Genomic DNA, 16,323 nt, shown 5'->3' on the forward strand with positions numbered 1-16,323 from the left:
GTTCAAAGAAGCGGGTCTATACTAGATAAACGAATGCTTAAATGTTCGAATCTCTAAAAGTCGACCTTTAGAAAGCGAACATTTAAGTGTTCGAATATCTTTAAAAAAAAAAAGTAAAACAAAAAACTAAAGGGTGTATGCAGGGGGCAAGCCCCTGCACACCCGCTACTTAAATATACCAACTCCAAGATCGCGCTACAATGTAGGGAATGGGAAATTTCCCATTTCTGCTCTGCTGTGCACTGAAGTGTGGTCTCGGGGTTGGTATATTTAAGTAGGGGAGTGTGGGGGGCGGGTGCAGGGGGGCTTGCCCCCCTGCTAAAACCATTTCAATTTCCCTTTTTTTTTTGTTTTATTTTATTATATTTTTGAACACTTAAATGTTCTCTCTCTAAAGGTCAACCTTTAGAGATTCAAACATTTAAGCGTTCGTCAATGTAATATATACCCAAAGAAACACCATGTTTATTTTGTGTAACTTTTTTTGGGACACTGCAGTCTCCTGCATCATCAAATTGGGGAGTGGTTGCTTCTATGCTCCTATTACTAAAAATTCTAAGCTCAAGCTTGCATTAATTCAAGGAAAATGGAAACACTTATTTTTAATTGGACTATAGCTGTTTTCTTTATTCTTAGTTCATGCAACCTTAGAGTTTGAATATTTATTAAATGGATAGTTTGGGGCAGTTACCCCCACAGATACCTCAGTCCAAAAAAAAATACGCAGAAGGAATTAAGTAGAAGCAGCAGTAAAATGGGTGAAAAAATTGTTGGGAATATATAGGTGGCAATATATTAAAAGAGATTTCATATTATTTTTGTTGGATGAATATGTGCATCAGCAAAGATAACATTCTTTTTTTTTAATTCCTCCAAGTCATTGTGGTTTCTTATACCATGATGGGAATGGACCCCATTCCTAAGTCAAAGTATGATTAAAGTTTGCAAAATTAGTATTGTTTCAATCTTTTATGTTAGCTCCTTGCAGCATCTGCAACATGCCAAGAATTTACTCCTTCTGTAATTCATAAGGAGTTAAATGTATTGGTAGCATATCTAAATAGGACTATGAATTCTTTTTTTATGAGACCCATTGCTCCTACTACTACTTGAACTGTCTAAGTATCCTTCTTCTGCCTTGAGGTCATTTCTGCCTGTAAATCCTGGCATTTTATGAATTTGCGTTTCTGTTTACATAAGACACTGTAATCACTGGATGTAACAATTTCAATTATAAATGCTACTTTTGTCTTCTTTTCGTGGACTGCTATATCTGATTTTCTTGTGTCTGTTTTTTGAACTATTGATAATGGGTGATCCCATGTGATATAAACTTTATCATTCTTTATAATGCTTTGTGGCTCATGTTTCCAATGCTTCCCAGTTAAATCAATATTGTAATGTTTGCACTATCCCTAATGTGACAGTCCTGCCATATCATTATGCCTTACATTATACAGGCCTTCTGCCATTAGTGTATCACACCTAACAATAAGATGTCTGACTGTTTCCAGTTCTGTTTTACAGAACCTGCATTTGTTTGTGTAAACCGTGTAAATAGTTTACTGTCCTGGGCCACCAATATTAACCTTTCATCTTTTGGTTTAAATTCACATCTCCTTAACCATTCCTGTGTCAGATCCTCATCAACATGAGGTTGTTTCAGGAGTTTTCTCTACTTGCATCTGTATTTATGCCTGTTCCAGATTTCCTGCCTTCCTATTTGTTCCTTCTCCTTATATTCTTCCTTTTGTTTTTATGTATTGATGTGAGAGTGTTCAATCTCGCCGTTTGTTCTTACACATGGTTCGGAGCCGATCTTCGGCTCCGAGTCGGCCGCTTAGCAAAGCTCTGCATCGAGAAGAAGCTCGAGACCAACCTACCTCCCACAATTCCCTCTGCCCTTACCTCAGATCTAGTTTGCCGCTGCAACTGATCACATCGTTTGAAGAGCTCTGAGCCAACTTCAGATAAGATATAGCTTTTTTTTTTTTTTTCTAATAGAATTTTAATCTAAAATTCTTAGATTGTGAGACTTGTTAGTGTGTGCGTGTGTGTATGGTCTATGGTTCCGATCGACTAAATTATTAGTGTTTTAAAACAGTTTATTTAGTTAGGATTCCTAGGGCCTACCCCACTTACTAAATATCGGATTCGACTGCTAAAGTGGTTACTAATCACTTCATATCATTACTTCTCGGCCTTTGGCTAAGATTAAGTGTAGTGATTGTTATTTCACTGTTTATTGTGACATTTTTTGACTTTAACATGTCTGAGAAGGTTAAGTCAGGCTTTAAAAGATGTCAGTGCGGACAGAAGATGTCTGTCACAGACAACCATAGCTCCTGTGTCTACTGTCTTGGCCCTCTCCATCTTCAGGAGGACTGCTCCATATGTCACTCCTTTAGTGGAAGGGTCACGACAGATAGGCACAGGAAGCTTATGGACAGGGGTCTTCTGAAGCCTGCTTTTCAGGAGGCTTTAGATAAGTCAGACCAGACTTCTAAATCTTCGAAGGAGTCGAAGACTTCGGAGCCTACGTCATCGGCTCCAAGTTCTTCTTTTAAAGTTCGTTCACCGGTTCCACAGACTTTGGGGCCGAGTATCGAACTAGTGTCTGTCTCCGAGCCTCGAGTCTTGGAACCGGTGACGGAACTGCCACCTCCTGCTCTTTTGAGGTCGGCACCGTCCTCGATTCCTTCGACGCGGTCTTCCAGGCCCCTCTCCGACACCGACGTAGATCGTGTGGTGCAGAAGCTGATGGAGAACATGGCCCTGTCCAAACTCATTGCAGTCTCCTCTCAGTTGGTGTCGAGACTCGAAGGCCTTCCCTTGTCTCCATTTGGTCCTCCTCCGAGGCCTACTCAGCCCTCGGAGCCGGGAGACGCTGATCTGTTGATAGTAGAGCCCTTGCTGCCAGAACTGTCTCTTTCTCGGTCGGCACAGTTGACCTCGACTCCATCGGAACCACTCCCGGACTCGTGGAGCCGACGATCTATCCTTGGTTCCGGGACCGAGAGTCGAACCGATGTTTCGGTGCCGACTCTCCCTCTCGGCGCCTCGGCACGGATCACCTCGGCTCCGTCCTCGGGGTCGGTGCCCTTGGCTTCTGCGTCGGAGATTCCTCTGCGTTCTTCAGAACCGGGGGATTCCTCGGCTCGGGGTCCGGGGGCCTTCGATCTTATGAGGAAGGTGTTGTCTTCCCAGACAACTACTTCAGCAGAAGCGACGTCTCCCTCCCATAAAGGCCCGTTGTCCTCTTCTGCACCTACGACTACTCAAAAGCGTCGAGCACCAGTGTCTCAGCCGCTCCCAGAGGGAGCCCCCTCTTCCTCGGAGGCTTCATCGGATGCCCCCCCCCGAGGAAGTCCCGAGGAAAAGATTGTGTAAGAGGAGGCACTTGGATTCTCCACAAGAGTCCTTAACATCGGACACTGACTTAGATGAGTCAGAAGGGTCCCCGAAATCACCTTCAGAGGATGTCTCCTTCTCTGACATCCTGGAGATCCTAAAACAGAGAGGTGATTGGCAAGCCCTACCCCCTTCTGAGGATGAGTCAGTTTTGCTGAAGGCATTTGGTGCTCGCCCTTCTTCCTCCTGGGTCACTCCGCCCTTCGACGAGTTAATGGAATTGATTGCTCGAAGGGCGTGGGAGACACCTGACACAGTGGAGCCCGTTCCCAGAAAGCCTAATAAGTATATTACGGCCCCTCAGGATAAGGCATACTTCACAAAGGGAGTTCCAATGGACGCTATGGTGGTGGCAGTTGCCACTAAAAAGGAGATGTCTGAATCTTCCTCGTCTGTCCATCCGCCTAACAGAGATTCTAGGACCATGGACAGATATGGGAAGCGCATTTTCAGTTCAGCGACTTTTTCCATGCGATCACTGAACTATTTGACACATTTCACACGTTTATAGAGGGATCTAGTCAAAGAGTTGGGAGATACCCTCCAGGGTACTACAGATGCTGCTGTCGCAGATAAGGTTACAGCACAGCTCAATACCCTTACATCTATAGTAAACTCGTCCATGAGGCTCATCTCGTATGCAGCCGAAGGGTCGAGTAGGGCTGCGGCTTCAGCGATTGCTCTCCGTAGACAATCCTGGATGCGCCTATGCTCCTTTGCGGAAGCCTTCATGTCTTCCTTTACTAACGCCCCTTTTGATGGTGCCACTCTTTTTGGCCCCAAAGTAAAGGAGACCCTTACCCGGTGTGAGCAAGAGGGAAAGACTCTGTCTGCTGTCGGAGTCCGTTTTTCCACCCCATCCAGACCATACCCCAAAGGGCAACGAGGTGGGAAAATGTGGTTTCATAAACCCCAGGGTTCTTTCCCAAGCACACAGGGTGATGCCCCCTCCAGAGGCAGAGGGGGGGGCAGAAGTGGAAGACGTCGCCCTGGCGGCAGAGGGGGTCCGCAGAACCAAGGCGACAGGGATACTGTCCCTGGGAAGCCTTTCCAGCACTCCTGAAGGGAGGCCCGACTGTCCTGCTCTGCAGGGAGTCGGGGGTCATTTAGCTTTATACCCTCAGGCCTGGCAAAGTCTTACCTCAGACAGATGGGTAAAAAGCATTATTACCAGAGGTTACAAAATTCCATTTCTATTTCCCCCATTTCCACAGAAAAGATTCCCAGATGTACTGCCCCATCTGCGAGAACCTGCAGCTATAGAAATTTCAAGGCTGCTAGAAAAAAGAGTCATCCAATCAGTCCCGGTGGACCAAAGAGGATTCGGAACTTACTCAAGGTTCTTTTTAGTTCCAAAAAAGACAGGGGACTGGAGGCCAATTCTGGACCTAAGCAAGCTCAATACCTTTGTGAAGAAAGAAAAGTTCCAGACAGTCACGCTTCAATCGATCCTTCCATTCTTACAGAAGGATGACTGGATGTGCTCAATAGATCTCAAGGACGCATACTACCACATCAAAATGGCCAGAGTGTCCAGAGATCACCTGCACTTCCGGCTGGGAGCCAGCCACTTTCAGTTTTGGGCCCTGCCCTTTGGTCTAACCTCAGCCCCCAGGGTTTTCACCAAATGCATGGCAGTGGTAGCGTCTCACTTGAGACGCCTATGATTCCGGGTGTTTCCGTATCTGGACGACTGGCTCCTTACTGCCACCACCGAGCGTCAACTGATACAGGCCAGGGACTACACACTCAACCTTTGTGTTCAGCTAGGGATTTCGATAAATTTCGAAAAATCTGCCTTACAACCATCACAGCATATCTCATTCATAGGGGCAGATTTGGATACCCGTTCCTTGCTTCTAAGACTTCCCCCAGAAAGAATAGCTTCCCTACAAAAACACATATCTCTACTTCTGCTGTCCAAGAAATCCCCAGCCAAACTGGTTCTGGAAGTCTTGGGACTCATGTCAGCTTCCTTCATTGCAGTTCCCTTGGGAAGACTACACATGAGAGTTCTTCAATGGCTGCTTTTCGCACAATGGTCGTTCCAACAGTTACCGCTGACAAACGAAATTCACATTACAAACTCGTGCAAAACACACCTGTCTTGGTGGTTACAGAATTGCAATCTCATCGGCGGCCGACCGTTTGTGTTACCCACACCAACAGCTACAGTGACCACGGACGCTTCCCTGATAGGGTGGGGGGGCACCTTTCAGGGACAGACAGTCCAAGGCGAATGGACCAATCTAGAGTACAACCTGCACATCAATGTCCTGGAGATGAGGGTAGTGTTTCTAGCGTTGCAACACTTTTCCTCCCTTCTACCTCTAGGGACCATTGCAGTTCAAACGGACAACATGTCCGTAGTTTGGTACATAAACAAACAAGGGGGAACCAAATCTTACCAGTTATGCAGAGAGGCCATGAGAATTTGGCAATGGGCAGAGTCCATGGGTCGCTTTCTGATAGCAACGCACATCCCGGGGTTATCCAACGTCATAGCGGACAGGTTGAGCAGAGCCATCCTGTTACCTCACGAGTGGTCCCTCAACCAGACAATGGCGGACTTGATATTCCGCAAGTGGGGCCAGCCTTGCTGCGATCTGTTTGCGTCTCCAATGAACGCCAAATGCAGAAGCTACTTTGCCCTATTACCCCCGCCAGGGGATGTCCCCAGGGACGCTCTAGTTCACGATTGGCCCCCGGGTCTCCTATACGCCTTTCCCCCTATACCTCTGATACCGAGATTTCTCCAGAAAGCCAAGGATCTGGAAAGGACTGTAATTCTCATTGCCCCATTCTGGCCTCATCAAATTTGGTTTCCCTTTCTTCAAGCACACCAAATATGGGAGCCCTGGATCCTGGACCCTGTGCCAGATCTACTGACTCATTCGTCAGGAGCTCCCCACCCATCACTCCTGTCCCTCAGATTAGCAGCTTGGCTGCTCCGCTTCCCTTCTTAGCCAGGTCTGATCTTCTTTCTCCGGCGGTTCAGAACATTCTAGTAGCCTCTCATAAGGCTTCCACTACAAAAATTTACACTAGTAAGTGGAAACGTTTTGTATACTGGGCAACTGCACAACATTTAGATCCCTTAATAGCCCCACTAAACAAAGTTTTAGAGTTCCTATCCATGCTATTTCACCAAGGAGCTTCTACTGCCACCTTGAGGGTTCAGTTGGCTGCTATTTCTAACTTTCATGTGGGGGAGAATAGAGCACTTATTATGGCTCATAGGCTTTGTAAAGCCTTTTTAAAAGGATCCTTTCATCTTAGACCACCAGTCAGGTTTCCTACAGCTCCGTGGAATCTAAACCTTCTTTTATCCCAGCTAATGCTACCACCCTTTGAACCAGCCTCTTCCTGTTCCTTAAAGTTCTTGTCCTGGAAAACTCTCTTTCTAGTAGCTATCACTTCAGCCAGACGAGTGTCGGAACTTCAAGCTCTTTCCATTAAACACCCATATTTAATTTTTCACCCGGATAGGGTATCTTTACGCACCAACCCCTCTTTCCTCCCCAAGGTTTGTTCAGTCAACAACATTAATCAATCCATTGAACTCCCCACGTTTTTCAAAAACCATTCCAATAAGCTGGAATATATGTTGCACAAGTTGGATGTTCATAGACAACCCAGATTCTATCTAGATAGAATGAAAGATCATAGAAAAGCAGACCAGCTCTTTATAGCCTTTGCGGACAACAAAAAGGGCATGGCAGTGACGAAGCATACTCTATCCAAATGGCTATCTGATTGTATTACCTTTGTTTATACTGCTACTGATCAAAGTTTGCCCACCAAACCAAAAGGACATTCTACTAGATCTGTTTCCACATCTTTGGCTCATGCGGCCTGCCTACCTTTGGATACTATTTGTGCGGTCGCCACTTGGTCTAAACCACATACGTTCATCACTCATTACAAAGTGGATAGGATTTCCAGGGACAGGGCAACCTTTGGTTCCACTGTGCTCAGGAACGTTCTTCCTTGAGTCTCTCAGGGTCACGGAGCTAGGGACGCTACCCATGTGTAAGAACAAACGGCGAGATTTAACACTCTCACATAAAGAAGTTATGTCCTTACCATAATGTTCCATGTGGAGTGTTCATCTCGCCTTTGTTCTTACATTCCCACCCTCAGGTCAGGAAGAACGTCTGGTTTAGAGGTCTGGTCTGGTTCTCCCGCTACTGGTTTCTCTCTGTTGTGCTGCTGGTTTCAGTTACGCCCCTTGTATGTATGTATGTTTACAGTATTGTTGCTGGATCTGGTGTTGTTTTGCAAACTAGATCTGAGGTAAGGGCAGAGGGAATTGTGGGAGATAGGTTGGTTTCGAGCTTCTTCTCGATGCAGAGCTTTGCTAAGCGTCCGACTCGGAGCCGAGGATCGGCTCCGAACCATGTGTAAGAACAAAGGCGAGATGAACACTCCACATGGAACGTTATGGTAAGGACATAACTTCTTTTTTTGGTACATTCGGTTGCTGCCTGATTTTTATCTTTTGGTTTGGTTTCCATTCCCACGTGACACTGATATGCTTCTACTAAACTAAACAAGGAGGTCATCTTAGACTTGTTCTCGTAATGTTTCAAAACTTTAACTCTGTTTGGATCTGATGAGGTCAGAAAATATGTATGCAGTCCATGCTACAACTGCAGATCTATACAAGTAATCAATTTCAAGGAGGAAAAAATGTAATCAATTTACTGTGTGAACTCTTTTATGTTTTAGAAACTCATTTAATTCAAGTGTATCATGTATTCAGTTTTTCAACATTTATTTCATTTTGTTCTTTCTTGGAGCATTCCACTCAATTAATAACCACATTATTAACAGCAATAAAACTTGACTGAGATAGGAATGAAACTACTGTAAAGTCTTATCGGTTTTATCTTACCAGGTTTAAACACACCATATGATACAACATAGATGATTCTGACAGGACCCATCCATTTATTGAATGAATAAATTAAGCCGGCTTTATATCCCTAGAAATACTATTGAAGCAATAGCTGTCCTGTGTTTACATGCTTTTATTTATTATTAATATTGATGTAATGTTTAAGAATAAATATGCTACTGTGTGGGCATAAGAATGCTACAGATATGTGAGATGCACTTAAGTCTTATAAAATCTGCAGCAAATAAAATAAAAAGAAATATGTGTTTCAATCTGCAGTGCATGTTTTTTTCCAGTAGCATGAAAAGATGTGTTAATGTATGATATTTTCTTATGAAATATAAAAAAGGGTATATAAAGTTTGTAAGTGTCTTCTGCCAAGAAATATACGAACTATATGATGGACATGTAAACCAGGAAGTGTAATTTTTTTACCCTTTGATTTCAAGATCTATGACTATTGCTAGAGCAGGAAGCTAAGGAGCTGTAAAAGAGCAATTCAAAAATTCTGTAAAGGAGATTGCCAACTATGGCAAGGAAAACAACCTCATTAGTATGTAAATGGGAAACATTGCTGATTTGCATCTGTGTTTTTTGTATGATATAGATATAAATCATACAGCTGAATGAACAGTCAGAAAGAAAGGGAATGAGACAGAAGAAGGGCAACACTAGTGCGTGTGATGTATAGTCCTGTGAGTTGCTCTGTATTTGTCTCTGTCTGAAGTATGTTCTAAAAATTCAGCAAGATTAGCTTAGGGCTCAGTAATTCATTTAGTAAAGAAATAGCTAGGGAAAATCTATCAGTATACAGATATTTTCTTTCTTGTAATCTATTTATCAAAATAATTATTTTCTGTTTTCCTGTTCAGTTTCACATTTCTTTGTATATATAACTGTTGTCTGTTCTGATTAAATCATTTCTTCCTTAGTAATTATTGTAGGCTTATAGCTAGTTTTCTATTTGCTTATTTATAATTTGATAAGAAGATACTTGTTTTTAACTGGTGACAAGTTGCTGGCATCTACTTCTGATGGTCCAAGTTGCTATGCTACACATTATCATATGTCTTTATAACTGTTTGTTAACAAAACATGACATTTAAATATTGCTTTTGATGCATTACTTTTAATGGATACTGATATATTAAAAACTTTATTAAGGTTTAGTCATTTATATTAAAATGTTGGTCACATTAACAAGAACTAAAAATAGTAGAAGAAATAGTGTTTATTGCTGTACACCTAAAATTATTCCATTTTCACTGTTTTTTCCCTCCAATTTCAGTTTGCAGTAATACAGTATTCAGACGGATGGGAACTTCATTTTAATTTCAGTATGTATATCACGCTACAAAATGTGAATCACTCATTGGATAATATAACTCAGTTAAAAAGTGGCACTCGTACAACTCTTGCAATGGAATATGTGATGTAAGTATTCTGACCAGTGTGTATTGGTTGCAAAAAATAGTTAATCTTTTATAAGCTCACTTTGGCCGACAGTTTGTCTGGTCTCAATATTGTTTGCATTAAAAAGTTACAAAGGTCTGTTTTTTTCCTTCTCTGTCTTTGGTCACTCATCTCTTTGATCCCTTAACTTGCACATTAATTCCCCATTCACATCCACCTTTGTACCCCAATGTAGTAACATATAGCACCTTCCATTTCAGAGGCAGTTTGCATTTTTGAGCCCTTTCACTTTTGTGGAAGTACTGAACAGCAAGAGTCAGGAAGCTGTCAACAGTCATAAATCTGGCCACCCTTTTCTTTCCTGTTTGCACTACTCCCCCCTCTGGTAGCCAGACAGGACACTGCCACAATATCTGCAATTCAGTGGTTCAGGTGCACACTTCTACCTCTTGGCCTGATTGCAGTTCATGGGCACAATACTTAGCTGGCCAGAGACCTGTATTTGTAGTATGTGCTTAAGCTACTGCCTGTCCTGTTACTGATGGTGCTCATGTGCAGGGAACCACCCACCCCTCATAGCCTTTGACGGTTACGTTGAACTCATCTTCTCATTCCCATTCTTCCCTGTCAGCTACGTAAGTGCCTAGGCCTGTTATCTGAATTCAGTCAAGTCCTGTTACATTTACTGTTCCATCCCTTGTGCTATAGAAACAACCCTAATATACTTTTTCTTTTCATTTCTTTTTTTTTAATACATTTCACTTAAACTGGAATGTGAACCTTAGAAATGGAATATTGCCTTTGCACAAGTACAGAGCATGATATGAACTACTTAATTGCACTGTGCTGTTAGTGCTGTATGCATGCTTATAAATAAAGGTCAAAAGAAGGAACCATTGGAGACATCTAAAATGGCTGCACACTGATCAACAGCTTAACTTCAGCTCTCTCAATAAGAAAGTGAAAACCGAGAAATGGCAGCCAGAAATGTTGTCAGCTTGAGTAAAATGCATTTACTGGATAGTAAGGACACTGCCTGGATGCCTGCAAAGAAGAAACTAAGAGAGCCTGAAAGCAGAAAATCAACTACAAAAGCTGAAGATAAAACATTGACTGGGAAGAATCCTGCAGCTGTTCAGCAAAAAGCACTTCAAGCTCCAGCTTTGGTGCAAGACATGGCTCCTAGTAATCTAGAGGAAAACCAAGTAAAATGTGCTCAAACCTGATTAAAATACAGAAGGAGTATATCTACTCAAATAACAAAAGACTGGAAAAAATAGATGAAGCTTTAAACAGATATTCAGCTGAAATTATAAGACTGCAAAGCTCAGAGGTCAAAACAAAGAAAAAGCTGGCTGAGTATGAGACTGCTGAAGGAGATATTTCAGAAAATAGTAGAATTGGAGGACAGAGCATGTAAGAAAAATCTGAGATTTTCTGCTGTATCAGAGGAATTAGAAGGAACAGATGGTATTAATTTTATAAAGGCAGAGATAAGCAACTGGACTGGTATTTGACAGTAGGAATTCTTAATTGATGGGGCATACCATCTGCATGCTCCAAATATGGCCATGAGAAAGCAGCCAAGACCTTTATTATTAAAGATGAAACCCAGTATCAGCGAAAAACTGCAAGGATACACCACGAGAATGATTGCATAAAATCTTCTTTTTATTCCAATAAAACCAGGTACAAGGATAAGCGCTTTCGCGTGCGCTGTGCACGCTTCATCAGATCAATTATACTAAATGTAGGCACTTATTATATATAGAGAACCATCCAATAAAATTTAATCAATAAAACTATTAGCTCAAGAAAGCTAATTGCTTAATTAAAACAAAATATTTTCAGCTGACATCAGCCAGGCAAATCCCAAGGCGCCTCTTGCGCTATCCAAGTCAAGCATACAATGCACTAGTATGGATCAACCATTGTTATATGTCATTTCTCCTATTATACTTATCTGGTTTGCCACATAAAAAATATTTCTGGTCTAGAATTCAATGAATGACCATATTCTTACATTCTATTTTCTTACATATCATATATATTGCAACGCCGTTGTAATAACTGCATTCAAAACAGCAATAGCTTTTAATTCCTTTGAACGATCGGCTTTCTTTGCTAGACGAACAGTCGACTTAAAACTCTCCATTATATAAAAAACACATTCTGCATAATGTCATTTAACAGGAATAAAAGTAAATCACCTCTATATACAATCTACCTCAGTCTTGAAGTTCGTTCAGTAACCATAAACATAATCGTACTTTGTATTTTGTTGCATAACTTCAACATAAAAGCGTCTATTCAATAATTGTGCATTTAAAGCAACAGTCTTTGTTAATTCTACCACGTTAAACCATTTACTTGCCTTCCGTAACAAAAGTCAGCGTGAAGGCCTCACTACCTATAGATGCCTTATGTGTAGTGTCACTCAGCATAACCTTTCTCTGCTTTTTATATATGTATAAAAAATGTAGAACATCAAAATGCATGTAATATCTATAAGAATATAAAAATATATATTATGTTACCCGTCTAATAGGTAATGTGATGGAGATGTTAAACCAATGTAATAGCACTAAAAATCAACAAGTGCTTGGCTCTTTAGTTATTTTAATTTTTCTTTTTTCTTTTTTTAAACACTAATATATTCATATACAATTATCTATTTAGATCCAGCATTTTTTAACTGTCTAAATTAAATGTAGTGGAAGCCAAAACATACCATCAGTTCTTTGCAAATGAAAATAGAACTTTTAATTCTGAAGAATTATCATTATATGAATGTATGCAATCAATTATTAACATTCAGTATTTAATAAGATTATGCTTATTTATGTTATTCAATATAAGCATGAGGCTATTTGTACTTCATCATAACTGTCTCATGAATGTGGCTCAAATAATAATAGACCATAGTTGATGAATAAAACAAAACAAAACAAATAAATACCATTCCATCAGACTGAGTCCTATTGCAAATAAGCAATATATGAAATACATAATATACTATACATATGTAAAAAATCAATTCAAAAGATAATCAAAATCTATTAAGTTCTATTTATATACAAGTAATATTAAATTCATATATACCATATAAATACCATAGTGCATAAATGTATAAACCGGAATGAAAAATATATTACTGAAAATGTATATATTGAAAAATATTATTTAAAATGTTATTAAAATATTAATAAAAAATTTAATAAAAATAATAATGAATATACTGTGGAAGAATGAAATACAATCAATAAATGTTGTTATATCATTATATAATCAATTGTCTATTTACTATCAATTTTCCTTCTTCTGCTAAAAAATAATAATACATCTGGCATATCTTATTTTTATATTAATGGATTACCAACTTTGTTACTATGACTATCTATGGCACTTTCTTTCTTTCTTTCTTGTCATATCAACTACTTCCCATATAATGTTGACACTGAAAGCTGAGTTCATTTAGAGAGCTTATTTTCTCTTTTCAAGGGTTGGGAGGGTGGCCTAATGGTTAAGGTGTTTGCCTTACAAACACAAGATACAGGGTTTGAATCTCACAGGGGAAAGTATAGGTTTCAGAGACACATAGTTGTTTATTCCTGGTTCTTTGTGTGCTCCTGATTTAAAAATCCAACTTAATTCGATTTCCAATAAATGGTTGGCATTGTCACCTAATCTATTACTAATTTTCACTATTTGCAACACTCTAAATTTAAACTCATGTGTAGGATTGGCATTGATGTGCTTCGCTAGTGCATTTAACTCATTTCTTTTGCGAATATCATATGTATGATTGTAAATACGTTCTTTCAGTTTTCTTTTTGTTAATCCAACATAGAAAGCTTCACAGGAAGTACAATTCGCCATGTAGATCAAATTGCTACTATTACAATCAGCATATCTACTTGGTTTAAATTCAAAAAAGCCATGAGGGTGCCTATATTCTTGTATAGTATTTATGTGTTTGCACATATTGCATCTCTTGCAAGAAAATGTTCCATGTAATGCATCTTTCTTGTCTACATTAGTATTATTCAAACTTCTTGAAAAAATGTCTTTTAAATTGTCACAGGTCCTAAACATAAAAGTTGGTTTTTGTCCCACTATTTGTCTAATATCATCTGCTGTCGTTAGAATGTTCCAATTTTGTATAATTATTTTCCTGATATGCCCATTATCATTCGTATATTTCATTAAATAGAATAGTTTATCATTATTTCTATATTTAGCATTATATTCTCTTGTATAATTTGTTCTATTTTGACTTATTGCTATCTGTCCCCTTCTTGTATTCTTTTGAGCCACATTTCTTTGGTTTAGGACTGGAAATATAATGTCATCTCGTATTTCCTTGACCAAATTAAATTTATAGCCTCTTTCAATGAATATTCGTGTCATATTATTGGCTTCCTCCTCTAATATTGATGGATCTTTACACAATTTAGTCAGTCTTAAAAATTGTCCTTTCATTATTCCTGTAAAGGTGTGTCTGGGATGCATACTACTTTGTTCTAACATATTATTCTTCCAGCATTTCTTTCTATAAATCTTAGAGGTCAGCATACCTTCTTTATTAAAATATAAACTCACATCTAGGTAGTCAATGTTTTCTCTAGAGTATTCATATGTGAATTTCAAGAAATCTGTCGTAGATTCTAAAAATGTGACGAATTGTCTCAATTCTGTAGCTGTCCCTTTCCAGAATAATATCACATCGTCAACAAATCTTCTATAGAAGCTTATTTTTTCCATCCAAATACTGTCAAATAAACAAGATTTTTCCCAAAAATATAAAACCAAATTCGCATAGGAATTTGCACATGGGGTGCCCATAGCGACACCCCATGTTTGAAGATAGTATTTGTTGTTAAATATAAATGCATTATTATATAATACCAAATCAAGCAATTGGCTTATTAGCGTCTGTCTGTCTGCAGAAAATTCACTTTCTTTCATCATAATTTCACGAACAGCTTGCAGACCATATTCATTTGGTATGCAAGTGAATAGATTGCATATATCTAGTGTCACTAAAAATATTTCACCTGATGTCATTTGATCTTTTGGAATTAAATCTATACCTTGCAACAGATTCTGTGTGTCTCTTAGAATGGTAACTATTTTGTCAACAATAGGTCTAAGCATTTTTTCTAGAAATATTGATATATTGTAGGTAGCCCAATTTCTCCCAGAGACTATAGGTCTCATTGGTATACGTTTTACATCTTTGTGTATTTTGGGCAAGCCTTTCAACACAGGTATCAGTGGCTCTTGAATGTACAAGAAATCATGCATTTCACTGCTGATCTGGCGGCACATGAGTAAATCATACAAGTTGTTCTTTATATCGCTAATTATTTTGTTAACTTTCTCTAGAGTCAGTTCACTATAACTGTTAGTGGATTTAAGAGAGAACTCAATATTCTCAATGTATTCTACTCTATTCAGTATAACTACTCCACCACCTTTGTCAGCACAAGTAATCAGAATGTTATTGTTACTCTTCAATTCTCGTAGTGACTCTTGTTCATTCCTATCTAAATTGCAATACCTATTGCTAACATGTTTCAAAGAGTACAATTTATAAAAATCATTCTCGCATGATTTCACAAAACATTCTACCATCGCTGGTAGTTGAGGAGAAAAGGTACTTTTGTTTTTAAAACTATCTATATTAACATGATTTGAGGCTTCTGTTACTGTTTTTTTATCTTTAAAGAACAGTTTTAAAGCAATGCTTCTTGCAAACAATCTCAAGTCGGTGAAAGTTTCACCTAGAACACTCGGTTGTGACGATATAAATTTTAACCCTCTATTTAATAAAGACAAATCAGAAGGAGATAAAACATAGTCAGAATGATTAAACACCAGTCCAGTCAGTTCAGCATTCTTTTCTGTTGTTGTCCGTACCTGTCCTGCGAGTATTTCTGTTTTCTCGGTCCCCGGCTTGTTGATCTCCCTCTGTTGAATCGGCCTTGCTTGATCGGAAAAGGGCCATCAGTGGGTTGATTAAAAATGACAGTGTTGCGTCTGATCGTGCCTGTCCTCTCCGGGTCATCAGCTTGTACCAAAGCCTGCTGGTTTGGCGGCGGAGTATTACAACTCAGATCATCTGCTTGTTGTTGTCTCCTAACTTCATTCAGTTCCAAACTGCAAGAAGCGGCACCTGACAAAGGCGCCAAATTTGAAACATGAGTTCTTCCTGTTTCCTGTTCAGCATTTTGTGAACGAGTTGCACTGTTAGTTCTAGCATGATTGGTCTCATTTGCTCTAGGCCAAACGAAAATGTTACTACTGGCAAAATCTTGGACATCCCTAGCTAGTTTTCTTTCTTTTATCTTCTTGAGTTTATCACTGTATACATTAATCTGTGCTGAAATGTTATTAAACTTCCTCATGCAAGTCTCTGACTTAAAGCGGTCAGTGATCTCTCTGTACATACGGTCTGTTCTCTTTTGTAATTCAACTTCGATTGGCTCAAAATGTTCTAACAGTAAATTAATATATTTGTAGCCAAGCTCTAAGTTCATTTCTTGCCATTTTTTGAGTAAGGCAGGGTATAACTGTCCATAAGTCGGCATGCACAG

At 39.5% G+C, this 16,323-nt stretch overlaps 1 protein-coding gene across 1 annotated transcript in view; it reads left to right on the forward strand.

The window, feature by feature from the left end:
- Positions 1–16,323, forward strand: part of LOC122814359 (integrin alpha-X-like) — an 845,034-nt gene that overhangs the window by 429,511 nt on the left and 399,200 nt on the right. The window contains exon 7 of the mRNA XM_044086945.1: positions 9,600–9,745. Within this exon, the coding sequence (XP_043942880.1) occupies positions 9,600–9,745 (146 nt within the window). The remainder of the gene's footprint in view (positions 1–9,599; positions 9,746–16,323) is intronic.

Source organism: Protopterus annectens, chromosome 10.part0, assembly GCF_019279795.1.
Source record: "Protopterus annectens isolate FY-2018-M chromosome 10.part0, PAN1.0, whole genome shotgun sequence".
NCBI lineage: Eukaryota > Metazoa > Chordata > Ceratodontiformes > Protopteridae > Protopterus > Protopterus annectens.